Source organism: Rhinatrema bivittatum, chromosome 1, assembly GCF_901001135.1.
Source record: "Rhinatrema bivittatum chromosome 1, aRhiBiv1.1, whole genome shotgun sequence".
Taxonomy (NCBI): Eukaryota; Metazoa; Chordata; class Amphibia; order Gymnophiona; family Rhinatrematidae; genus Rhinatrema; species Rhinatrema bivittatum.
This window is the reverse complement of record NC_042615.1, coordinates 224,605,997-224,631,620: the sequence shown is the minus strand read 5'-3', so window position 1 is coordinate 224,631,620 and position 25,624 is coordinate 224,605,997. Positions and strand designations below refer to the sequence as shown.

The 25,624-nt window shown below is 42.3% G+C and overlaps 1 protein-coding gene across 7 annotated transcripts in view; it reads left to right on the top strand.

Moving 5' to 3' along the window:
- The window catches only part of FAM193A (family with sequence similarity 193 member A), a 391,927-nt gene that overhangs the window by 205,851 nt on the left and 160,452 nt on the right, over positions 1–25,624 (top strand). For all 7 annotated transcript variants that reach the window (XM_029592130.1, XM_029592147.1, XM_029592139.1 and 4 more), the window contains exon 8: positions 25,218–25,365. In XM_029592130.1, coding sequence (XP_029447990.1) covers positions 25,218–25,365 — 148 coding nt within the window. The remainder of the gene's footprint in view (positions 1–25,217; positions 25,366–25,624) is intronic.

Below are 25,624 nucleotides of genomic sequence, written 5' to 3'. Positions count from 1 at the left end.
GCCTTTTCAGTTTTTTTTTTCTCTGACTTCCTCTGCTGGAAGGGAGACACAACCCAGCGGTCTGGACTGATCCTTGGTACTACAGGAAGGAAAATTAGCAGGTAAGAACCAATTTTCCCTTACCCTCCTTTGCCTCAGGTACGAACTTAGATTGTAAGCCCTCTGGGGATAGGGAAATATCTACTGTACCTGAATGTAAACAGATGTGATATGTCAGATTGAATGTCGGTTTATAAAAATAAAAACAATTAATTTTAAATCCTCTTTTCTTTATTCCCCCCTGCCATTGAAGCATGAGTTGCGCTGGATATGTATTCCAACTGTGGTTGATGTGCCCATAGGCACCTGGTTAGTACTTGTTGGTCCCCTTTTGTGTTGGGGAGCAGTCTGTAGGTAGGGGTTCACCTATGTGTGAGGACTACCATCCTGCTTGCCCTAGGAGAAAGCAGAGTTGCTTGTAGGTAGGGGTTCACCTATGTGTGAGGACTACCATCCTGCTTGCCCTAGGAGAAAGCAGAGTTGCTTACCTATAACAAGTGTTCTCCTAAGAGAGCAGGATATTAGTCCTCACAAAACCTGCCTGCCACCCCATGGAGTTTGATTTCTTCTATTTTTTGTTTTATTTTTTATTATAATTCTATGTTACGAGACTGAAGATGGACCCCGCTTGGATTAGGGCATGCTCACTATGCACAGTCAAAGTTCCAGAAACTTTGACATAAGTTTTCTGTGCCGGGCTCCATCCTATGGTGTCACCCATGTGTGAGAACTAACATCCTACTGTCCTATGAGAACACCTGTTACAGGTAAGCAACTCTGCTTTATCAGTGCTTTTGCAGATCAGGTACTACTATTGGGTATCTCTTCCAGTTGAATCAAATATTTTAAAATATTTATATTCTACCAATGCACAAATCTTGGTGAATAACAACTGTACATAGATAATTAAAACAGACAATATTGTTACAGAAACAAAATACTTTACAACAAAAAACAGTCAGTTACAAATGTTAAGCATCTCACATATAAAGGCAAAATGATATATGCAAACCCTAACCGTCAGGCAACCAAGTACTGCACTGTGGATATCTTAAAAAAAAAAAAACATTAGGAAGGGAAAGCCATAGCAAAGAAATAGGCTTTAAGAGTTTTTCTACACCTCATACATTTGTGCAGCTTGAGCAGTCATTAGCTTAGGAAAGGCACAAAAACAAAGCAGAGGATCCAGGGTAGGCAAAGGAAGGGAGAGAAAGTATTAGGGGAACTGGTGTTTTTCTGTGTTTATTTAATAAACATCTTTTTTTTCTTTTGCCTCAAGGGTGTTCAGTTAAACCCTAAAATCAGAAGCCCTACTTATAAATAATCTTAAGGTGGTATTTTTAACGTCTATGTGAAGAAGTACTTGCCTATGGTGATACCCCAGTCTTTTCAATTGTCCTATACTAGCTAAACTAATTACCGTATTTTTCGCTCCATAAGACGCACTTTTTCCCCCCCCAAAACTGGGGAGAAAATGTGTGTGTGTCTTATGGAGCGAATATAAAAACAAACGAAAAATCTAACAACCCCCCACCCCCACCCTCCTGACTCCCTCAAGACCTGCCAATTAAATTTACTACAACCCCCCAAGACCTGCCAAAAGTCCCTGGTGGTCCAGCGGGGGTCCGGGAGCGATCTCCTGGTCTTGGGCCGTCGGCTGCCAGTAATCAAAATGGCGCCGACGGCCCTTTGCCCTTACTATGTCACTGGGGCCGACCAATGGCAGCGGTAGCCCCTGTGACATAGTAAGGGCAAAGGGCCGTCGACGCCATTTTGATTACTGGCAGCAGACGACCCTTTGCCCTTACTATGTCACAGGGGCTACCGCTGCCATTGGTCAGTCCCAGTGACATAGTAAGGGCAAAGGGCCGTTGGCACCATTTTGATTACTGGCAGCCGACGGCCCAAGTCCAGGAGATTGCTCCCGGATCGCTCCTGGACCCCTGCTTGGACCTCCAGGGACTTTTGGCAGGTCTTGGGGGGGGGGGGGGTTAGGAGGGTGGGGGGGTTGTAATAAATTAATTTGGCAGGTCTTGGGGAGGGTCAAGAGGGTGGGGGGTTAATTAATTTAAAGGGTTGGGATGGGGGGTTTTTTTTGGGGGGGGGCCAGAGAAAGATAAAAGTTTTCTGATTTGGGGAGTGGACAGAAATGGCCCTCCCCAGACCCGAAAACAAAATGGGGAGAAAAAAAAATGTTATGCACTTCCCTAATTTGCTCCATAAGATGCACAGATGCCCGGGGACAGAGCCCGTTTAGCACACAATTTTTTTTTTTTTTTTTTTAATTTTCCCCCTCTGAATCCTAGGTGCATCTTGTGTTCAGGTGCGTCTTATGGAGCGAAAAATACGGTATGTACTTGGTAAATCATTTTTCATCTGGAGAGTAATCTTAAAAACTAGTAGTGCAGTTGACTACTTTCAGTTTTACTCTTTGTGAAATTGAAGACTGTTAGAGCCAATAGCAATGCCAGTAGACAACCTTAAGTTATCCTCACGGACAGTGTGGGAGCCATAGTTTGGAATACTACCTCATCTTGATTTAGGATTATTGGTACCTAAGACCTATTCTTTGTTCATTAGAGTTATATCTGTTGCTTGTTTTTCCCAAGATTCTTTTAATATCCTTTACTGCCAATGATGTCATCAATTCATGACTTTTCTCTTGCAAGCTCCTCCCATAGACCTCCTCCTGCTAGTCTAGTTGCTCATTTGCATCAGCATTGTGTAAAATGTCTTTTGTGTGTTGCAGTCCAGAGAGGCCACAATGACTGTTTGCAATATTGGAGACTAGTAGGTTTGGGGCTCATTTAAACAAGAGGGTTAGGACCTTTGTGAGGAAAGCTCAGTATCGCCTTTTCAAAGTGACAGTACACTGGGAATGACTGTTCTCATTCTTTGAAGAGTTTGTGCACAAATTCTAACTCTGATTGAGCAGATAGATGCTGATAGAAACATGTTGATAAAGCAGGTAGCCATTACCCTTAAGTTGGAAATTGATAAAGCAAAAAATGAACCTTTTTCAAATCCACCTTCTCATTATTTTGATTAATGTGGAGCACAATCATTAATCTGTACACTGCAATCGCTATTATATCAAAGTTGGATTTTCCAATGGATTGTGCCATTGTGTTAGATAGTATAGACAAGCTTTTAAAAAAACTTGCAAGATTTATGGACATTTGTCGTAATCTGCCTTTTTCAGTTCTTTTTAATAAGCAGCATTGCGAGAAGATGCAGCATTGCGAAGGCAGCACTAACCGGACCGCAGGCAGCCTCCTGCCCCGTTCGGGAGTGGCTTTTGTACATCCTATTGATCCTGAGTCCATCTGGCTACATGCTAGGAAATGGAGAAATTACTTACCTGATAATTTCATTTTCTAGTGTAGACAGATGGATTCAGCATCCTGCCCACGGTTGCCCATCAACGGTGCCAAGGAATCACCAATGAGGTGAATCTTGATTCCAGAAGGTTACAGGTAAGCCGTCTCCCTATCCCTAGATCAGGGCATCTATGATATTGCTGGGACCCAGCGCTAATGTTTGGTTGTCATCCGTTTTTAATCAGGTTTTTCAATAATATGTCCACAATGGCTTTTGAAGAGAATACTGAATGGCTGAGGTCACTAGAGGGGTATATATTTGTGGTGACGTCAATTTTGAAACCTGACTCCGTCTCCATCTGCTAGCAGAGAGGCACATAACCCATTGGTCCTGAGTCCATCTGTCTAACAAAATTATAAGGTAAGTAATTTCTCCATTGCTCCCTTGATAGATATGTAGTAATGTCTGAAACCCTTTAATGGTAATAACTTGTTTCTTAGATAGGATAGGAAATGTAGCAATCTAATTGTCTATACGCAAAATTATCCTTATCTGTAAATCCCAGCTCTTCCTTACAATACTCAAAGGAGTAAATTTTTGTATTTTGATTGTCTAAATATTGTATCTTATCTATTTTGTTTTGACTTAGATTATGAAACAATTTATGTTCATCTCCTGGAGAAAACACAGGATTACATTTAATGGGCAATCATAATGAGACATCCCATGAAAGTGATAAATGGAATCGTATAAATCTCCAAGTATATCTCATAGAGTACACCAGGGGATTGGTCTTAATATGTTCTGGTAAATTGGCCCTCCTACTGTGCAATAGATTCCTTAAATCACAAGGTGCCACTGCCAGTTGCTCCATTTCCACATCCAAGTAACAGTTGCTCATATTTAACCAGTCCCCAAACAATTGCAGCAAACACCCAACATTATAAAACCTAAGATTGGGTAGTCCCCACCCTCCCTCTTCTACCAGAGTGGAGAGCTTTGCAATGGAAAGCCGCAGTCTTCTATTATTCCAGATAAACTGAGAGCATAGGGTATTTAAATCTTCAAATCTTTTGGTATTAACCCCAGTGGCACCATTTGAAAGAGTAGTTTTGGTTACAGCATCATTTTAAACAATGCAGTTCTCTCTAGTACCGACAGAGGGGTAGTGCATCTATTTTTGGATTATAGGACTGAAATAAATCCATAATTGGAGGACTATTAGAATACCACTCCTCTTCCTTCCTGTGTATTTGAATACATAAATATTTGATGAAATTGTTAGTGCACTTTAGCGGAAATTTGGGCCAGTTATCTGATGATAAACCCGATATGTCTAATGCCTCTGATTTATCCAAGTTTATCTTAAATCCTGAAAAGGTTCCCTATGTTTCAAAAACCTCCAGAATATTACTCGTATGTAGCCTGGCCTCTGGAATGTACAACAAAATGTCATCTATAAACAGATTGTAGGCAAATGGTACATTTTGACTGTTTATGCTCTGTATGTAACTGTTTAGAACCATTGGTAGCAGCCCTAATGATAGAATAAATAATGTTGAGTGGGCAACCTTGCCTAGTTTCCCTTGTTAAGCAAAATGGCTTTGATAATTCCCCATTAAACCATAATGCTGGCAATTGGGTTAGAATACAGAATGTTTATAGCTTCTTTTATAAACCCTGAAAAGCCAAACGTCTCCAGGTTTCTTCACAGGAAGCTCCAGGAAACACCATCAAAGGCTTTTTCAGCTTCAAGCCCCACTAATAACACATCCTGTAGCTTGAACTTATTGCTTAATTCTATCAAAACCGCTATCCTGCGCACGTTATGCTGACTTTCTTCCCAGTTACAAACCCCACTTGCACTTAGTTATTAGATGGGGCAGAATCATCTTTAACCTATTTGCTAATATCTTTGCATAGATCTTTATATCTAAGTTGAGTAATGAAATGGGTCTGTAGGATGAAGTAAAAAAGTGATCTCTACCTGGTTTCGGTAATACTATCACTTTCTGTGGGATTGTCATGCTCTTTTTTTTTAATATAGCTTTTCATAATAGAGCCAGAATAGATCTCCTTTTCTTCAGATGAGGTTATAACTTTCCCCTGAGAGTTCTTCCAGCCTGTGACATATGAAGCTCCCACTTTCCCCTTCACCAGATTGGCAAGCATTTTTCCTGCTCTGTTTCCATGAAGGAATAGATTGTTTAAGTGCAGAAAGAAAAGAAAATTCTAGTATGCAACCATCTGTAAGTGTTTTCTGGATCTGCCAAAAATCTTCTTTAGCTCCACTTGTTAGAATTGTTAAATTCCCTCTTTGCATTCTCCAATTGACTCGTAAGATCTAAACTATCCTTATCTAACTGCTTTTTTTCCAGCATTAAAATTGATTTCCCCTCTAAGCACCACTTTAGCTGTTTCCCACAATCAAAATCGGGTTATCTTCATGCTGTGCATTATTAATCTTGAATACATGCCATTTCTTTTTCAAAAAAACTCTCAAATTCTTTCTTTTGTCAGCCAAGCTGACATTTGGGTTCCCTCTGTCTCGTATTAAACAGGAGGACAGGACAGTGGTCTGAGATAACAAGCGGCTTTATCTCTGCTTTTCTACAAGAGGAAAAGAGAGCCTCTCATTCTAAAAGATAATCAATATGAGATTTAGTGTCAGTGACTCTCGCATAGTAGGTATAATATTTTGTAATTGGGTTTAAAGTTCTCAAAATATCTAGTACCTGGAGTGCCTCATGTAAAAATTGGATACCTTTATTTTTTCCCATAGCTCTAATATTGCTCTTGGACTGGCAGTCCATCACTGGGTCCAACACACAGTTCATCTAGCTTCCTATGATTATCTGTGCTTTCCCCAATGTAACAGTAAGATAGATCACTTTGGTAAAAAAAAAAAAAAAAAAGAATGATCATTTCTGTTTTGACTATATAAGGACTCCAGCACCATTAACTTCCCTTTAACTCCTAAAACAATCACATAGAAGATCCAGAGTGGCACTAACGTTTGTTTCCATTGAAATCCAAAAGAACTGTATTCGATGGGGGGAGAAGGGCTGATGTGCACAGAGCAGGAGAGAGACCTTGGGGTGATGGTGTCTAATGATCTGAAGTTGGCGAAACAATGTGACAAGGCGATAGCTAAAGCCAGAAGAATGCTGGGCTGCATAGAGAGAGGAATATCGAGTAAGAAAAGGGAAGTGATTATCCCCTTGTACAGGTCCTTGGTGAGGCCTCACCTGCAGTACTGTTCAGTTCTGGAGACCGTATCTCCGAAGGGACAGAGACCAGGATGGAGGCGGTCCAGAGAAGGGTGACCAAAAAGGTGGATGGCCTTCATCGAATGACTTATGAGGAGAGATTGAAGAATCTAAATATGTACACCCTGGAGGAGAGGAGGAGCAGGGGTGATATGATACAGACTTTCAGATACTTGAAAGGTTTTAATGATCCAAAGACAATGACAAACCTTTTCCATTGCAAAAAAAATCAGCAGAACCAGGGGTCACGATTTGAAACTCCAGGGAGGAAGACTCAGAACCAATGTCAGGAAGTATTTCTTCATGGAGAGGGTGGTGGATGCCTGGAACGCCCTTCCGGAGGAAGTGGTGAAGACCAAAACTGTGAAGTATTTCAGAGGGGCGTGGGATAAATACTGTGGATCCATAAAGTCTAGAGGATGTGAATGAAGAGAAGAGGCATGGGGATGGCTTGCGGGAATGACGGCTACTACCTAGAGATTAATATCCTTATTCAATAAACATACACACGGTTAATGCAACTCCAACATTGCTCTATGCTTCAACACCAAGAGGAAATGTGGAAAAAAGGATTTGCATCCACATAAAAGCAGGGGAGTAGCTTGCTTATTACAGCGGTTACTACCCCAAACCAAAAATGCCTGATACTTCACTTTCAATGCATATCCAGCATAGCTCTCTGCTTCAACTGCAGGGGGAATGAAGAATAGATTATTTATATTCAGACAACTACCAACAAGGACTGAATTGCACAGGCTGGGTAAACAAGCGTGGGAGTAGCTTGCTTATTACGGCAGTTACTACCCCAAACCAATTAGCTAGATACTTCACTTAGATGCAGCTCCAGCACTGCTATCTATGATGGCGGGGGTGGAAGGGAACTAGAACCAAAAAAGTTATTTAAAGGGATAAGAGTAACAGAAAAGTACGAAAAAAAAAATTGTGAAAGCTTGCTGGGCAGACTGGATGGACCGTTGGTCTTCTGCCGTTATTTCTATGTTTCTATGCAATAATATTGCTATTCCACGACTTTTTGATGTTCCCTGAGCAGCATAAACCTGGCCCACCCACTGCTTCCGAAGTTTCAGGTGTTCAGAGTTTGACATGTTTCCTGTAAGAAAACAATATTTCCTTTCAACTTATTTAAGTTGGTAAGCACTTTTTCTCTTTATTGGCGTCCCTAATCCAGCTACATTCCATGTAACAAACCTAATTTGTGTTTCTATGATAACCTCTTAAATGAGATTTACTCAGACCTTTTGGCATGATCCCTTCCATTACTTTGTAATCATTCCTCCACTCATCCACAAATGCACATTACTGGCCTGTGCCTTCTGACTTACATGCCAATCCTCCTTACCACTCTCCCCTTCAACCTTTCCTCCCTCCCTCCCCTCAATCCTCTGTTCCCCCCCCCCCCACATATAAAGTCTCTCACTAACACATGAGTGGGTTCCACCCCCTCCCCCTCCCCCAATCACAACCATACAGTTTCCTTATCCAGCTTCCCCCCACATTCCAACCCTCCTATATATCTCAGCATGCATATATGTGGTCTAGCGCTTCATTAATTCAGCTCCCACCACTCGGAACAAACACTAAGCCTGCAGTAAGGAAAAAGCAAAAACAAAACATAGGAAAGTTGTTGTCCTTTACTCAATATTAATGACTCTAAATGTATAACATAGTCCTCTGGCCTACTGTCAAGCTTGATCCTGTTGCTGCCTCGTAGCAGCCGTTATTTTGACGCTTGATCTTAGCTTCACTTCTGCATCTGTTGTTGGACTTGAGCTGCTTGTAGACTTATAATGAACAGCTCTTACTGTTGTTTTCCACTCCATTCTCATTAGGCCATTTTTCTGCTGCACAAAACACGATTGATACAAGCTTCCAACCTTATCCTCTTATATCTCACATCCAGTCGAGATAGATCAGTTATCACTTGTCACGATCGCAGCTGCCATCTATCTCAGAGCAAAATCCGGTAAGAATTAGTCATCGTAAATCCATTTTTCTAAGACCCACCACGAGGCTTTTAGACTTTAGATAGAGGCATATGAATCTGCCCTTATGGGCAATCACATGACTTTCCAGAACCCATCCAGTATCTTGAAATCTTCCAAGCTAAATTACACCAAAATATAACTTGCAAACTCAATTCTTGTAGTTGCCAATCTCCACAAAAAACATAGCTCACAACTGGTTTTGTGTCACTTAGGCAATTCCTGAACAAACGCTGCCACCACCTCCACAGAATCAAATAAATGCATTCATTATCCCAGGACAAGCAGGATGCTAGTCCTCACATATGGGTGACATCAATAATGGAGCCCTATGTACGGAAAACTTCTCTCAAAGTTTCTATGAAACTTTTGAATGGCACTGGAGTGCCTACTGAGCATGCCCAGCATGCTATGATATTCCCTGCCACAGGGGTCTCTCCTCAGTCTTCTTTTTTCCGCGAAGCGGTTAGCCTCGCGGTTTGATTGGAGTCTGAGGTGAAATTTCATCTCCACAAAAAATCGGAAAATTTCAATTAAATTTTTATCCATCGAGGGGTTTTTCCCATTTGTTACCGGCTGGTAACTTTTTTCTCTTTCGATTCCCGGCTGGGAACGATAAAATTCGGGTTCGCCGTCGACGGCTGTCCGGCGCCATGGCCTCCGGGTTCAAAAAATGCCCGAATTGTAATAGAACAATGTCTATTACTGATCCGCATGGTGAATGTGTTCTTTGCCTCGGCAAGGATCACAACATCCAAGCGTGTTCATCCTGTGCTGAAATGACCACGAAAGGTCGACGACTGAGGGCCGAAAGGATGGAGCAGCTCTTTTCAGTCCAGCTGCTGCCAAGACCGTCGACGTCGGCCCAGTCTTCGCCATCGGCCTCGGTTCGGCAGTTACTATTAAAAAAGAAACTTCCGGCTGCGGGGGACGCTTCCACTCCATCCCCGTCGATTTCATCGAAGGCATCCACTTCAGGAAGCGACAAACAGCCTGAGAAGCATCGCCATCGACATCGACGACGGCGGGAGTCGGTGCCCGGAGACACTAACACAGGTACGGCCTCCCCTGCTAAGAAAACCCGGACGGAAGCAGAGGCTCCAAGGCCTACTGATGGGCGATCCCCACCGATATCGGTGCCGGGTTCCGAACCTCCTCAGGGCCCTGAGGAGGAATCGGCATCGCCAACACCGCCTCCCTCCACAGCTGCTCTGTTTTCACCAGCTGTGCGTGTGGAACTTGACATACTCATTCGTCAAGCGGTGCAACAGGCTCTTCGAGACGCAAGACCGCCATCGATGCCGATTCCACATCCATCGATGCCCATCTCTGCACTAACGATTCCGGGGTCATCGACGATGCCGCGGGAACCGACATTGATACCAACCCCGGTGGATTCACCGTTACCTCGTATGCCTCCCCTGATTCCGTCCTCGGTGCCGATGCCCATGCCGGTGCCCTCACCAGGAAGGCCGATGCCAACACCGGTTCCTCGGGAGGATGTTCCCATTTTGCACCCAGTTTTCAACAAACTGGACACACTACTGGGAATCCTTACAAGGCAACCACCGCAAGATCCACTTCCAGGCCCTTCAGGGGTGCCAAGGCCCCCTAGGCCACATTCACCTGTAGGACCATTGTGGGGGAGGAGTTTGGCTTTCCAGACAGCTGGCAAGCCACGTCATGGAAAGAAAAACTCCATTGCCATCTCTAACTGGTTTTTCCTTAACACCTACTCTTAGTATAAAGAAAATGTTTGCTCCGACCGCAGCATATGAAACAGGAAGTCAGCAGGAAACATCGTGCAAGCTTTTCTGCAGCCCCAGAATAGCTTATGACCTACTTGCATTTCTGTGGGTTTTCACACCTAGGTAGCTCAGTACCATTGCCTCATGACCAGCTAATGACCTCCCCCCTCCCTGCCTGGACTGACCGCTTGCACCTACTGCCCACTTGCACCCACGTAGTAAAAGGTCAGCATAAACACTGATGGTGGAAAACATTGTAGCAGGAAAATATGTGACGTATGTATCATATGAAATGCTATGTGATCATTTTATAATAAAAGAGCAGCCTTCCCAAAAGCCTGGAAGAGCACGCTTCACCCTGAAGACCGGTCTGAGGTGTTTTCATTGCTACAGACCATCAGCACCTTATCCTAAGCCTCAGCAGGAATCAGATGATTCCCATTCAGAATACTCTTCGGAAGAAGATTTATTCTCGGAGCCATCTCCAACTGAGGATCACAGGAAGTCTCCACCAGAGGATCTTTCCTTCACGAACTTTGTTAGGGAAATGACTGATACCATCCCATTCCCTATACAAACAGAGGTGGATCAAAGACAGAAAACTTTGGAAGTCTTACAGTTCGTAGACCCACCGAAGGAGATGTTAGCAATCCCAGTGCATGAAGTCTTACAGGAACTTCAACAAAGAATCTGGGAGCATCCAAGTTCGGTCTCCCCGATCAATAAGAGAGCTGAGGCCACTTATTTAGTGCAGCCAACTCCGGGATTCCAAAGGCCACAACTGCCCTACCAGTCAGTGGTGGTAGAGTCCGCCCAAAAGAAGGCGAAGAGACAGAAATCCCATGCTTCAGTGCCGCCGGGAAAAGATAGTAGGTTGTTGGACAACCTCGGCAGGAAAGTTTTCCAGGGTTCCATGCTGGTATTGAAGATTACAGCTTACCAGCTGTACATGAACCAATACCAAAGAAACCTTTGGAAGCAAGTACAGGAACTTTCTCTGGCCTTACCGGATCAATACCAAGAGGCATTTCAAACGTTAGTACATAAAGGCCTTGACTCGGGGAAACACGAAGTCAGGGCCACTTACGACTGTTTTGAGACAGCAGCAAGGTTGTCCGCATCAGCTATAGCTGCACGACGATGGGCATGGCTAAAAGCATCGGATCTTCGCCCAGAAGTCCAGGATCATCTCTCTGATCTACCATGCTTGGGGGATAATCTCTTCGGAGACAAAATAAAGGAAGCGGTAGCGACACTTAAGGATCATTCAGAGACTTTGAAGCAATTGTCGTCTCAGCCTCAGGAGTCGCAGGCCTCTTCCAGAAAATTTCCAAAAAGAGACACTCGAAGGCCTTATTATCGCCAACGAAGATACTACCCCCCAGCAGGTAGACAGAGGCCTAGCCGTCCAACACAGCGCCAGCAGCCTAGGCAAAGGCAGCAGAGGCCTCAACCGCCTCCACAAACAACGGCCACGTCTGGTTTCTGAACAACCCTAGAGAGCAGCAGCATAAATCCGTTCCCCGAAACACCTGTAGGAGGCCGCATTCAACATTTTCTCAGCAATTGGGCCTCCATCACCACCGACCAGTGGGTGTTATCCATCACGACCCACGGTTACAGGTTGGATTTCTCAACTACCCCTATGGAGAATCCACCACTTCACTCTCATTCAATAAATCAACACTCCATAATTCTTCAAACAGAATTATCCACCCTTCTGAGAATCAGGGCCATAGAACCAGTTCCTGGTCCTCAGAAGGGCAGAGGATTCTACTCCCGATATTTCCTCATTCCAAAGAAAACAGGAGGCCTTCGTCCTATCCTAGACCTCAGAAATCTCAACAAATTTCTCAAGAAAGAAAAATTCAGAATGGTATCCCTAGGCTCCATTCTGCCTCTTCTTCAAAGGGGAGATTGGCTCTGCTCTCTGGATCTTCAAGATGCCTACGCTCACATCCCCATCTACCCTCCGCATCGCCAGTACCTGCGGTTTCAAGTACTAGATCAGCATTTTCAATACAGGGTGCTGCCATTCGGACTAGCATCAGCACCCAGAGTGTTCACAAAATGCATGGCTGCAGCAGTGGCACACCTACACAAACAAAAGGTGCACGTGTTTCCTTATCTAGACGATTGGCTCATCAAAAGTCATTCAAAAGAAGGTGCCGTCACGTCCCTCAAGCTCACCATCCAAGTCCTTCATTCCTTGGGATTTCTCATCAATTACCAGAAATCCCATCTGTCACCAACTCATCTACTACAGTTTATAGGTGCAGAGCTAAACACTACACTAGCGACCGCCTTTCTACCAAAAGACCGTGCTCAGACACTTGTCCTCTTAACTCACCAGCTCCGCAACCGATTCAAGGTGACGGCTCACCAGTGCCTCATTCTTCTAGGGCACATGGCTTCCACGGTTCATGTAACTCCCATGGCCAGACTGACCATGCGACTTCTACAATGGACACTCAAAACACAGTGGATACAAGCCACTCAACCAATGTCCACTCCTGTTTATATCACACCAGAGCTCAAAGCCGCACTTCTCTGGTGGACGCTAATGCCCAACCTGCTCAAAGGTCTACCTTTTCAGCAGCCAGTGCCACAAGTGACGTTGACTACGGATGCATCCACCTTAGGCTGGGGAGCACATATTGGTCATCTAAAGACACAGGGCAAGTGGACACGACTCGAAGCTACTTTTCAGATAAACTTCCTAGAGCTTCGAGCTATACGTTATGCGCTGCATGCATTCAAAGACTGCCTATCACACAAGACTGTCTTAATCCAGACGGACAACACAGTTGCAATGTGGTACATCAACAAACAAGGAGGAACAGGATCGTACCTCCTTTGTCAAGAAGCAGCACAGATCTGGGACTGGGCCCTGACACATGCAATTCTTTTACGGGCCACCTACCTAGCGGGCATCCACAACACAGTGGCGGATCGCCTCAGTCGTCAGTTCCAACCACACGAGTGGTCCTTGGATCCAACAATAGCATCCAAAATCTTCCAGCGCTGGGGCCAACCGACGATAGATCTCTTTGCATCCCAGCTCAACTACAAAGTGAACAATTACTGCTCTCTACTCCGACAGCAGAACAGCCTGCCAAAGGACGCATTTGCTCGCCATTGGAACTCAGGCCTGTTATACGCGTATCCTCCGATACCGCTCATAACCAAAACACTAGTGAAGCTAAAACAGGACAAGGGGACTATGATACTCATAGCCCCATATTGGCCTCGACAAGTATGGTTCCCCACACTACTGGATCTTTCAGTCAGGGATCCAATTCGCCTGGGAGTAGCTCCCAATCTCATAACTCAGGAACAGGGTCAGTTGCGCCATCCCAACCTTCAATCCCTGTCCCTGACAGCATGGATGTTGAAAGCTTAATATTACAGCAATTCAACCTTCCATCCGCTATATCTCAAGTACTTATAGCTGCACGTAAACCTTCCACTAGAAAGAATTATTCCTACAAATGGAAACGGTTTACGCTGTGGTGCACTCAGCAGGATTTAAATCCTTTCACTTGCCCCACTACATCACTACTAGATTACCTTTACCATCTTTCAGACTCTGGTCTTAAGACATCATCGGTAAGGGTACACTTAAGTGCAATCTCAGCTTACCATAATAAGCTGGACGACGCCCCTATCTCTACACAGCCTCTCGTCACTAAATTCATGAGAGGCCTAGCTCACATTAAACCTCCAGTTCATTCCCCGAGTATACAATGGGATCTGAACGTAGTACTCACTAGACTTATGCGTTCTCCCTTTGAGCCCATAAGTACTTGTGACCTTAAATACCTTACGTGGAAAACGGTATTTCTTATAGCCATCACTTCGGCCAGAAGGGTCAGTGAATTGCAAGCACTAGTCACATACGAGCCTTTTACGAAGTTCTTACATGACAGGGTAGTCCTCCGGACACATCCAAAGTTCCTTCCTAAGGTTGTTACAGAATTTCACTTAAATCAATCAATAGTTTTACCTACATTCTTTCCTAGGCCTCATTCCCATCAAGGTGAAAGAGCCCTACATACCTTGGACTGTAAGCGTGCGCTCTCCTTCTATTTACACCGCACCACAGCCCAAAGAAAATCCAGTCAACTGTTTGTATCCTATGATCCAAACAAGCCAGGTAAAGCAGTGGGTAAGCATACTCTGTCAAACTGGCTAGCAGATTGCATACAATTTTGTTATGAAAAAGCAGGCCTTACTCTTCAAGGGCGAGTAAAAGCACACTCAGTCAGAGCGATGTCAACTTCAGTAGCACACCTTCGCTCTGTACCTATTCTGGACATTTGTAAAGCAGCAACATGGAGTTCTCTTCACACCTTTGCAGCTCACTACTGCTTAGACAAAGAGGGAAGACAAGATTCAGCCTATGGACAATCCGTCTTAAAGAACTTGTTTCCAGTGTAATCCCAACTCCTTCTACATCCAACCTGCTGTGATTTCGACTGATTCATTTCAATAACAATACCTTACGGTCATTTCAGCACAAAATGAATCAGCCTCTAGCTTGCTAATCACCCATATGTGAGGACTAGCATCCTGCTTGTCCTGGGATAAAGCAAAATTGCTTACCTTGTAATAGGTGTTATCCCAGGACAGCAGGATGTAGTCCTCACGAAACCCACCCGCCACCCCGCGGAGTTGGGCCTCATACGTTTATTATTTTATTTTTGGCTAACGCTCATTGCTACAATACAAGACTGAGGAGAGACCCCTGTGGCAGGGAATATCATAGCATGCTGGGCATGCTCAGTAGGCACTCCAGTGCCATTCAAAAGTTTCATAGAAACTTTGAGAGAAGTTTTCCGTACATAGGGCTCCATTATTGATGTCACCCATATGTGAGGACTACATCCTGCTGTCCTGGGATAACACCTATTACAAGGTAAGCAATTTTGCTTTTCCTCTCATACCCGCAGCTTAGTGGGGAATTGCAGCGTGAATTGCCCCTGTTTTCCCACCAGTTTTGTGCAAATGGGTACAAAAGCTTTGCAACGGGAAGAAACTTTAAGCGAGTAGTTTTTTGAAAAATTCGAATAGGCTGATTCTGATATTGCAGATTAACCACTTTTCGGTATGCTTGTAGAATTTGATGCTTTTGGGCAAAGTTCAGTATGTGGCTACTACCACTGTGGATGTTGGCCACCATCTTTTTTCCTGCTGAGCCTGTGTGCCCTCTCAATAAGTATAGGCCCTTGTAGACCTGAGTTTCCCAGCTTTTCTTGCAGCCAGTCTGAAAGAACTGCTGCCAAATTCTGGTCTTCCACCTCCTTGGTAAGCCCCACGAATCTCATATTATTCTGCCTAGAGTAATTCTCTAGATCATCTAATTCTCATCTTGTTATTGAATCAAATTTTGTAATTTTTTAATCTGTCCCATTGCAGCCGATGTATCGTCTTCCTCAACTGTGACTCTTCCCCGAATCATATCTAAACAGGGCCCCAGTTCCAGCAACAAGGTTTTTAATTCATTTATTTGCATTTATATATTTAGCCTACTGGCAATCGCTGCAACTACTGCATCCGTTATTTCTTTCACCACTGCATTTTCCACTGTATACGTTGTGCTGCTTGTTTACCTGCAGTGGCCATCTTTTCCTCAGCCGACTTCAATTTCTCTTTCTTTTTTGCCAGGTTTTCCTGGCATATCTCCCATCGGTTTCTTCATTTACTAGTCAGTAGACATAAAGTCCAGAGGTAGCATTTATAATACTTAAAAGCCACTGATGGCTGGGATTATTGCGGATGATCAGGGGTGGCACCCAGAGCCCAGAAAGAGATGTCTGTCTGGGATCACCACTTCACGTGACTCCCCTATCATGGTATTCTTATGCAGTCTAGTGGTTTATATGGTTCCATACTTGTAAGACTGTCTAATCAAGACATCTGACAAGCAGAAGCAGACAGATCCATGCCCAACACCATCTAAATGCTGGAATTAGTAGGAATTTGTGAATGATCCCAAATCCAAATTGACCTAATACTTCAGTGCCATCTGCTAGACATGACTCAAGCCATGGTCTTCATGCCATCAGAATTTTGGAGTTAGTGTCTGCAGTGGAGGAAGTAATGGAGAATCAGCACACATTAATTTGGACCATGTAGAGAAAATTGGGTGTTATGGCCTCAATACTCCACATAATCCCCATAGTATGTTTTCATATGGGATACACTTAAAGGACTTTAAAGTCTATTGCAATTCTCTATTGCTAGGTCTCCCTTCATCCTACTCCAAACCGCTTCAGATGGTACAAAATTCAGCAGCCCGACTACTGACAGGCGCCAGGAAAAGAGACCACATATCTCCCATCCTGAAAGAGCTTCATTGGTTACCAGTACACTTCTGAATCATGTACAAAGCCATATCTGTCATATACAAAACCATACATCAACTCACCACCCTTGATCTGCAAATCCCTCTCCAAATTTACAACTCGTCAAGACCCACCAGAGATGCTTATAGAGGTACCCTCCAAGTACCCCCCGCGAAAACTACCAGACATGTTACCCTAAGAGATCGTGCTACCTCCACAGCTGGTCCTCTCCTATGGAACTCCATTCCTACAGATCTCAGACAGGAGCCCTGCCTCCTAACTTTTAGAAAAAGACTTAAGACTTGGCTATTCAAGCAAGCTTTCCCGGACACAATCTAATGACATCACTGTTTCCTTCTCAAAACAAGCAGCCTTCAACATTGCTTTTGTATATAGTATTTTATTTGTATATTGTTTAATCGTTACCAATCTATCCTCTCTCTTCCTCCTTCTCCCAGTTCTGCTACCCTTGTTAAATGTAACTGCTCCTTCGGTCACCACAGTTCCAGTTTGATGTATCTACTGCACTCCTGTTTTATGTAAACCAGCAAGATAGTTGTCATGATTGCCGGTATATAAAAACCTTAAATAAATAAATAAAAATAATGGAATTAAACCAATTGAATGCCTCAATATACAAACAGAGCTCTGAGACTCTGTCTATGTGCTGTCCCATTTCAATTGGATGACGAGCATATCCTTCCAAATTCAACCTTATTCAATTATCCTGATCACAAATGCATCCAACCTGAGTTGGGATGCTCACTTAAATGAACTTTACATCCAGGGTCCCTATCCTTATAGAAAAAGAAATGACTGCACACCAACATTTTGGAGCTAACTACAATTTGGTATACTCTAAAAGTTTTCAAAAAATCAGGTGGTCAACCAGATAATCTTAGTTCAGACAGACAGTCAAGTGGCTATGTTCTTCCTGAGCAAGCAGGGAGAAACAGAGTCTCTGCTGCTGTGTTGGAAAGCTACCAGAATGTGATAGTAAGCCATCTAAGTTGGGACGACCCTAAGAGCTATGTATCTGACAGCAGCAGAAAATATTCTGGCAGAGAGCCTCAGTCTCCAGCTAGACCCTCAAGAGTGGTCCCTCAGAGTAGTGTACAGCATCTAATGGAGCACTCATGAGATTTGTCTGTAGCAGCTCAGTATAGAAAGGTGTTAATTTTCAGTTCCAGAAAGAGGTCAGAAGGCAAACCAGTGTGGGATGCTTTCTTCCTGCATTGGAGAAAGGAATTTTGTATATGTATCCTCAGATACGTCTAGCAGCAAAAACGTTTACTCAGAAAAATATGTGAATATATTGGACATACAATGACAGTAACAAATAGTGTAAGGTTATGGTCCCTCTAGACCTCCACAGTACTCTCTCCCTCTCTCTCTGACTTGGGATGAAGCAAGGATCTCAGAAGAACTCATCTGGTCCTATCCACTTTCCAACAGATGGGGCAGTCGAATAAAATAGAATATGCATAGGCAAATATTTATACAATAAAGGATTTTAACTAAGAAATGGGCTTGGATTGGTGTACAGATCTGACTGTGTTTAAAAGAAGGTGGATTTATGAGAGAACTTTTTACTAAACTAAGGGAGATGCAAAAATAATACCTTCAAAAAAATACAAACTACTAAAACCCTTAGATTAGTAGATATGCTTTTTTGATGCAGTTTAAGTAGTAACCATGTGTAGGTCTTTCTGAGATGGAACTTTGACAGAGAGGAAGAGGTATGTGCTGTTTCAAAAACATTTATTAAACTCAGACTAGAGAACTGTGTTTATCATAGCTTCTTCTTGGCCAAGACAGATTTTATTTCTGATCCTTTGAGATTTATCCATCAGGGAACCAATCAGATTGAATATTTTTCCAACTCTAATATTGCAAAATCAAGGAACATTACTTTACCTTCATCTGCAGTCCCTTGCCTTCATGGCTTAGATCTTGAGAGCAGAGTAATGTGCTCCTATGTTATTTCTAACTTCTAGAAAGTAACCCAGTAGAAATTCATATGATTGCAAATAGAGGAGGTTTGCTATCTGATGTGAGGCCAGGGCCCTGGATCCTTTTTCCAGCTCCACAAAAAAACTGCTTGAGTACATTCAATATATCTTAGAATCTGGACTCAAAATTAACGTTGTTAGGATATACCTCAATGCAGTCATTATATAGCAGGAAGATCAATTTCTATACTGCCTTTAGTTGTAAGATTCAGACCAGGCTTACTTCATTTGAAGACTCCCATCAAACCTCCTGCTGTGTTATGGCACCTCAGTGTGGTTTGTAACAGAGCTGATAAAAGCCCTCTTTAGCCCACAAGAATTGACGGACTCAAGGTACCTGACCAGGAAGGCTGCTTTTTTGTTGGCTATAACTTCAGCCTACAGGGTTGTAGAACTCAGGCCCTGATAACCTTTTACTAAGTTTCATCACCACTTTGAGTTAATGGATAAAAGCATTAAGTAAATCATAAGAGTGGTGCTACACATGCATCCTAAGGTTGTAGTAGTCTTCTACATTAATCAGTCAATTGGCAATCCAAGGCCACATTCCAAAAAAGATGAATGAGCCCTGAACTATTTGTATTGCAAGAGAGCCATCACCTTGTAGCTTGAGTGGACTCAAGACCTTAGAAAGTCCACTTAGCTTTTTGTTTCTTTTTCCTCCAATAAACCATGAATTGCTGTGTTGAAGAGAACGCTAATTAAATAACATTGTATTTCCTTAAAATATACCTGAGCAGGTTTTGACCTTAAAAGGGCTTGTCAAAATCCATAATATCAGAGCCATGTTGGTCCATCTAAGGTCGACCCCTATAGAAGAGATCTGTGAAGCTGCTATGTGGAGTTCAAGCCACACATTCACATCCTTTCACTGTTTGGATACAGACTCCTGAAGTGACGACAGATTGGACAGTTCATTCTTCAGGGTCTTTTTGAGGTTTATAGCCAAACTCCAGCCTTACCCTCCCCTTATGGTCTATTTTTAAAGTTTCTGGTTGGCTTAAAAATGAAAAAAGTTCTAACACACATGAGTTTGTTCCACCCTGTTGGTAGGTTTGTTGTCATTTTGTTTTTCCATATTTTGTTGGACAACCCTTAGCTAGGGGGGGTACTGTGTGTGACATTGGTGACCTGCTTTTCATTAGAATAAGTGAAGTTATTTATCTCTAATAGTTGTTCTCTGAAGACAGTTCACCAGTCATGCAATCCCCTCCTCCTTTCTTTCTAAAGTTGAGTTCATTAGCTTTATTACAGAACAGAGGCACACTGTGGGAACATGGGTACTCAAAGGTGTATCTAAAAATTATTCACAAAGCTTTGGAAATATGTCCGCTCTGTCTAGATGAGGTCACCCATGTGTGTGACTACTTCTGAACTGATGTCTTCAAAGAGCACCTGTTACAGGTAAGCAATTTTGGGTTTTTTTTCTGCTTTGGATAGTGAACAGCTGCCTTTGCAGCAGGAAGGCTTGGTTTTGCTGGTTACTGAAGGAGGGGAGCCAGTGGCAGAGCATAGCTGTGCAGTCACATCGTGGTTTATAGACTTATTGGTCTATCCATGGTGCAGTTTCTTCTGAGGGGGGCAAGAAAAAGCAACCCTTGGTCCCAGTAGTCCCAGTCTGTCGCTCCCTGGTTTCTTTCTCTCCTTGCCACCATACCTGTGTTTAGCTAGTGCTAGTGAGCAATTGTGCAGATCCAGATAGGAGCCCTCAACATTGGGCTTGCATTCCTATCCCTGATGCTGCTTTGGTGTTGCAGCAGTTAACCATGGTGCGGCAAATCAGGCACAGGAATGGAGGGCCTGCATCAAGGATCCCTGTCTGGATGTGCGCAACTGCATGATTAATGGTTTCTGACTTCCAATATCTCTTCTTACCATAGACCAGAGAACCTCATCATTGCAGTGACCATTGGAGTGCCTCCTCAGGGGAAACAAAGAGGCTAAGAAAGAAGAGAACTTTTAAAAAGAAGATAGAGCAGCTATTAAACTAGAACATGGGGGAAATTCAACAGTCATTCAGCAGTGCATGGTTCGGAGGGAGGTATCTTCAAAGGATACTGGCAAACCAAGTAAGTTAGAATATCCCGATAGAGAGGTGGTTGTAAAAGCTGAAAAGGCCCAGGTGTATTGAAATACAGAGCACACAGATAAAAATGACTCCAAATTGCCTGTATCATCTGATAATCAGGTTGTGGGAACATACAAAAATAGAAATACAAATAAACCTATTTGAAAGTGTCTGTATGTGAATGCCAGAAGTCTGAAAACTAAGACATGAGAGAATATATGGCGCTAGAGAAAGATATAGACATAATAGGAAACTTAGAGACATGGTGGAAGGGAGGATAACTAATGGGACCCTAATACTAAGGTATAAATTATATCGACAGGGCAGATTAAAATTGGTGGAGGGGGTAGCACTATATGTTAAGGATGGCATAGAATCAATTAGGATAAAAGTTTTTCAGGAAACAAACTGCGCTTTGAAATTATGGATAGAAATTCCAGGGGTAAAAGGGAAGGTTATACTGGTGGAGATAAATTACTGCCTGCCTGGCCAGGATGAGGAAACAGACTGTAAAATGCTAACAGATTAAACTGGCTAGTAAAATGGGCACCATACTAATAATGGGAGACTTCAATTAGCCGAGTATTGATTGGGTAAATTTCACATCAGGACATGCAAGAAGAGACGTAAAGTTCCTAAATGCCATCAATGACTGCTTCATGCAGAAGTTGGTCATAGAACCAAAAAGAGGGGGCACGACATTAGATCTGGTTCTCAGTGGAACACAAGGCCTGGTACAAGAGATAAAGGTGTGGATCCGCTTGGCAACAGTGATCATAATGTAATAAAATTTGACATAATCAGTGGAGGGCGAATGCTAAGGAAAACTTATAGTAGCATTTAACTATAAAAAGGTAGACTATGATCAAGTGAGGAAATTTGTTAGAAAAAAATGAGCAATTCACATGGTTAAAAACTTGCAGGAGGCATGGACATTGTTTAAAATTCAAATCCAAAAAATGCTATTATCCCAAATGATTTATCAAATTCAACAGTGTAGATACACGACTAAATTGTTAGAATTTTGTTGAACAAAGACCTCATACAAGGCATACGTTTACAATGCTAATTAGCACACAGTATACCCGGCAGTATAATCATAGGTCTTGTGGTATCGGGTTCCACTTTTTTGGTTTTTTTCTTTATGCTTATGAAGCATCGCCTGCTTCAATATGCTGCTCTCGCACTCTCACATATCACTGGCCCTTGATGAAGGCTGTTGATGCCGAAACGCGGTCCGTGTCGGGCTTGGTGCTGTATGTGATCTCACGACCATGTCTTAGGCGTTTCTCCGGTCACATTAAGTTAAGTGCAATTTTGCATTTTCAATATGGGTCTCAAATGGGCCATGTATATATTTTTCACTCGAGCATAAAGAAAAAAACCAAAAAAAGTGGAACCCGATACCACAAGATCTATGGTTATATTGCCGGTATACTGTGTGCTAATTAGCATTGTAAACGTATGCCTTGTATGAGGTCTTTGTTCAACAAAATTCTAACAATTTAGTCGTGTATCTACACTGTTGAATTTGATAAATCATTTGGGATAATAGCATTTTTTGGATTTGGATTCTCTGTCGCTATTCACTCTTTCTTATAGTGTGCTAAAGGATAGATACTTTCATAAGCATTGTTTAAAATTACCATCCTTGAGGCCCAAACAGTGTATTCCATTATTAAAAAAAAGATGGGAAGAAAGCCAAACAGCTACTAGCATGATGATAGTGAGGTGAAAGAGGCATCATTCAAAAATAGAAAGCAGTGTCAGTGCTGGGCAAAATGGTAAAAGTTTTTCTTAAAAACAAAATTACTAATCACATAAGTAGACATGGTTTAATGGGAAGAGTCAACATAATTTTTGCAATAGGAAGTCTTGTCTTACCAATTAGGCGTTTTTGAAGGTGTGAGCCAGTTGATATATTTGGATTTTCAGCAGGTATGTAATAAAGTCCCTCATGAGAGAGGCTCCTCAGGTAATTGGAAGGTCATAGCATCGGAGGCAATGTCCTACTGTGAATTGGTAAGTGGATACAAGACGGGAAACAGAGGGTAGAACTAAATGGTCAGTTTTCCAGATGGAGAAAGTGGCATGCCCTGGGTCTGTATTGGGACCTGTGCTATTTAGCACATTCATAAACGATCTGGAGAAAGGAACAAGTGAGGTGACCAGTTTTGAAATGACTCAAAATTGTTTTGAATCATTAAAACAGCAGCAGATTGTGAGCAGCTGCAGAAGGGTCTTGTCCGACTGGGCATTTAAATGGGAGATGTAATTTAATGTGGACAAGGCAAAGTAATATACGTTAGGGAAGAATAATCCCAACTACAGGTACATGATGCTGGATTCTGTATTAGGAATCACCATCCAGGAAGAGAACCTCTGAGTCCTTGTGGACAATCCCTTGGAATCTTTGAATGTGTGTGATGGTGGTCAAAAAGATAAATAGAATGTTAGGAGTTATTTGAAAAAGGAATAAAGAACAAAACTGAGAATATCATAATGCCTTTATACAGATCCATGATATGACGGGATCTTGACTATTGTGTGCAGTTCTAGTTACTCCATTTCAAAAAAAAGACATAGCAGATATAGAGAAGGGCAAAAAAAATGATAAAGGGGATGGGAAAGCTCCCTTATGAAAGGCTAAACAGATTAGGGCTCTTTTTAGCCTGGAAAACACATGACTGAGATCAGATATAATTGACGATTATAAAATCGAGTGGGGTAGAACAGGTAAATTGGAAAGCTATTTGCCCTTTCAAATAGCACTAGCACTAGGACTAGAGGACACTCCATGAAACTAGCAACTGGCAGATTTAAAACAAATTTTAGGAAGTATTTTTTTCACTCTGTGCACAATAAAGCTATGGAATCTGTTTCCAGAGGATGTGTTCAAGGCAATGGATATAGTGGGGTTGAAAAGAGGGTTGGACAAGTTCCTGAAGGAACAGTTATTAGCCAGGTAGACTTAGGGAAACGTGCTTATTCCTGGGAGTGAGATACAGGAAATAGATCAACTATTCAGCATCTGCTGGTTACTTGTGACCTGGTTTGACCATTGTTGGAGACAGAATCCTGGAATTGATCTGGTCTGACCCAGCATGGCACTTCTTATGTTTAAAAGAGATGGTAAAAAGGAGATGGACACAGCAAAGAGGAAAGTTGAGAGGATTGGTTGGGAGAAAGTCTCTGAGGAAGAAGTGGTGGTGACAGAAGGCAAAGAGAAGCTCAAATTGAATGTAGCTCTGGTGAAGTCTGAAGACCACTATCAAAAAGTATGAACACCCCTGGACTGACTCAGTGCTAACTAGCTTTTAAAACACAAACTACTTATATTGGATCAGTTCAAAACAAGCTAATGTATGAACAATTAAGAAAAATGAGAAACAACTTTTTTTTAAATTCTAGTATTTAGATGAATAATCCTTCCTCTTCCACAAGAAAAGTTTCCTAATCTGTTAGTTCTTTCTGTGGACCCACACTTTCACTGGTTAAAGTTAACTTGTAGTGATTATACACGTCTACTACTTGTATAAATCCTCCATAAATCTTAGTTGTAGAAAACTGTAAAGTTAAGTGAGTAGTTTCTCAATTTGTATTATGTGAACTAGTTGTTATGCTGTCATTTTGCACTGACCATGGCTCATCTTTTAGAGGAAACTTTTAAAGGTGATGGTATCTGTTATCTGGATATGTGAGATTCTGTTCAATCTCTTCTAAAGTCCACTATATGCTGCAAATTACATGTGGTGTCAGATTTGTTATATTTTACCCCAAATGTTGTTGTTGGGGGGGGGGGGGGGGAAGGTGGATAGGTAAGCAAATTACCATTATTATAATGAATATATTTCTTGTAAATCTTGTGTAGAATGTATAGAAAACATCATACATATTTTGTAAAATAAACTAATTTGAATAAAAAACAATGGGGTAATAGCAAACTGATCCTTCTCATACAGGCTACTGTATTTAGATGTGACTAGAATGGATAGTTCTCTGCTTTGCCAAGTAGTAAACTTGGGTTCAGTTCCCAGGAGGTGCACTGCTTTCTATTCTGTTGAGGGCTAGAAATATTACTGAAAATGCGCTCTGCACCTTGTGAAGAGCTAAATTGTCCTAAAGAAACTGGATTTGCAAGAGGTTATTGCAGTAGTCTCCATGTGGGGACAAATTGGAGTAAACATTGGATGTGCATGTTACTTCCCTCATGAGAAAATGGTTGGGAAGTATTGCGGCTTTGAGGGGATGATAATGGGAAACAAACTTTGATAAAACCAACTCTTTTGGAATGTAGAAATATTTAGTTATGTGAAGTGTGTGAGATTGTTTTGTGAGATCTTATGCTACAGAGATGTATGTTCAGTGAGAATTTGTGTTAATTTTTACCACTTTCTTGATGATTTTTAGGCTTGGAACAGCATCACATGATTCTTACAGTGAAGACATGTATAGTACCTTGTTGCAAAGGTATCATCAGTTGGAACTGGAGATGGGTCAAGTTGCAGAAGAATGGCTTGAATGTCAGAAAAGAATTGATGATTATGTAGATGAGCAGGTATGATTTTTTTTTCATTTGTTTACTCCTACAGTCCTTAGTATGCTTTTATCATTTAGTTGTGATCAGAGCACTGGACCTCTGTTCCATTTAGTCCAGTCGGTGCGTGACAACTGGTTCTAAGGAGCTGTTAATATTTTGCATTCCCAGATAAGTATAGTAGATCAGTAGGGGCTTTGAGGCTCTGCAGCATACATCTGTTATCCAAAGCCAGTGGGCTTTGTTGATTTACACCACTGCCTTTTCTCTGCTCTTATGC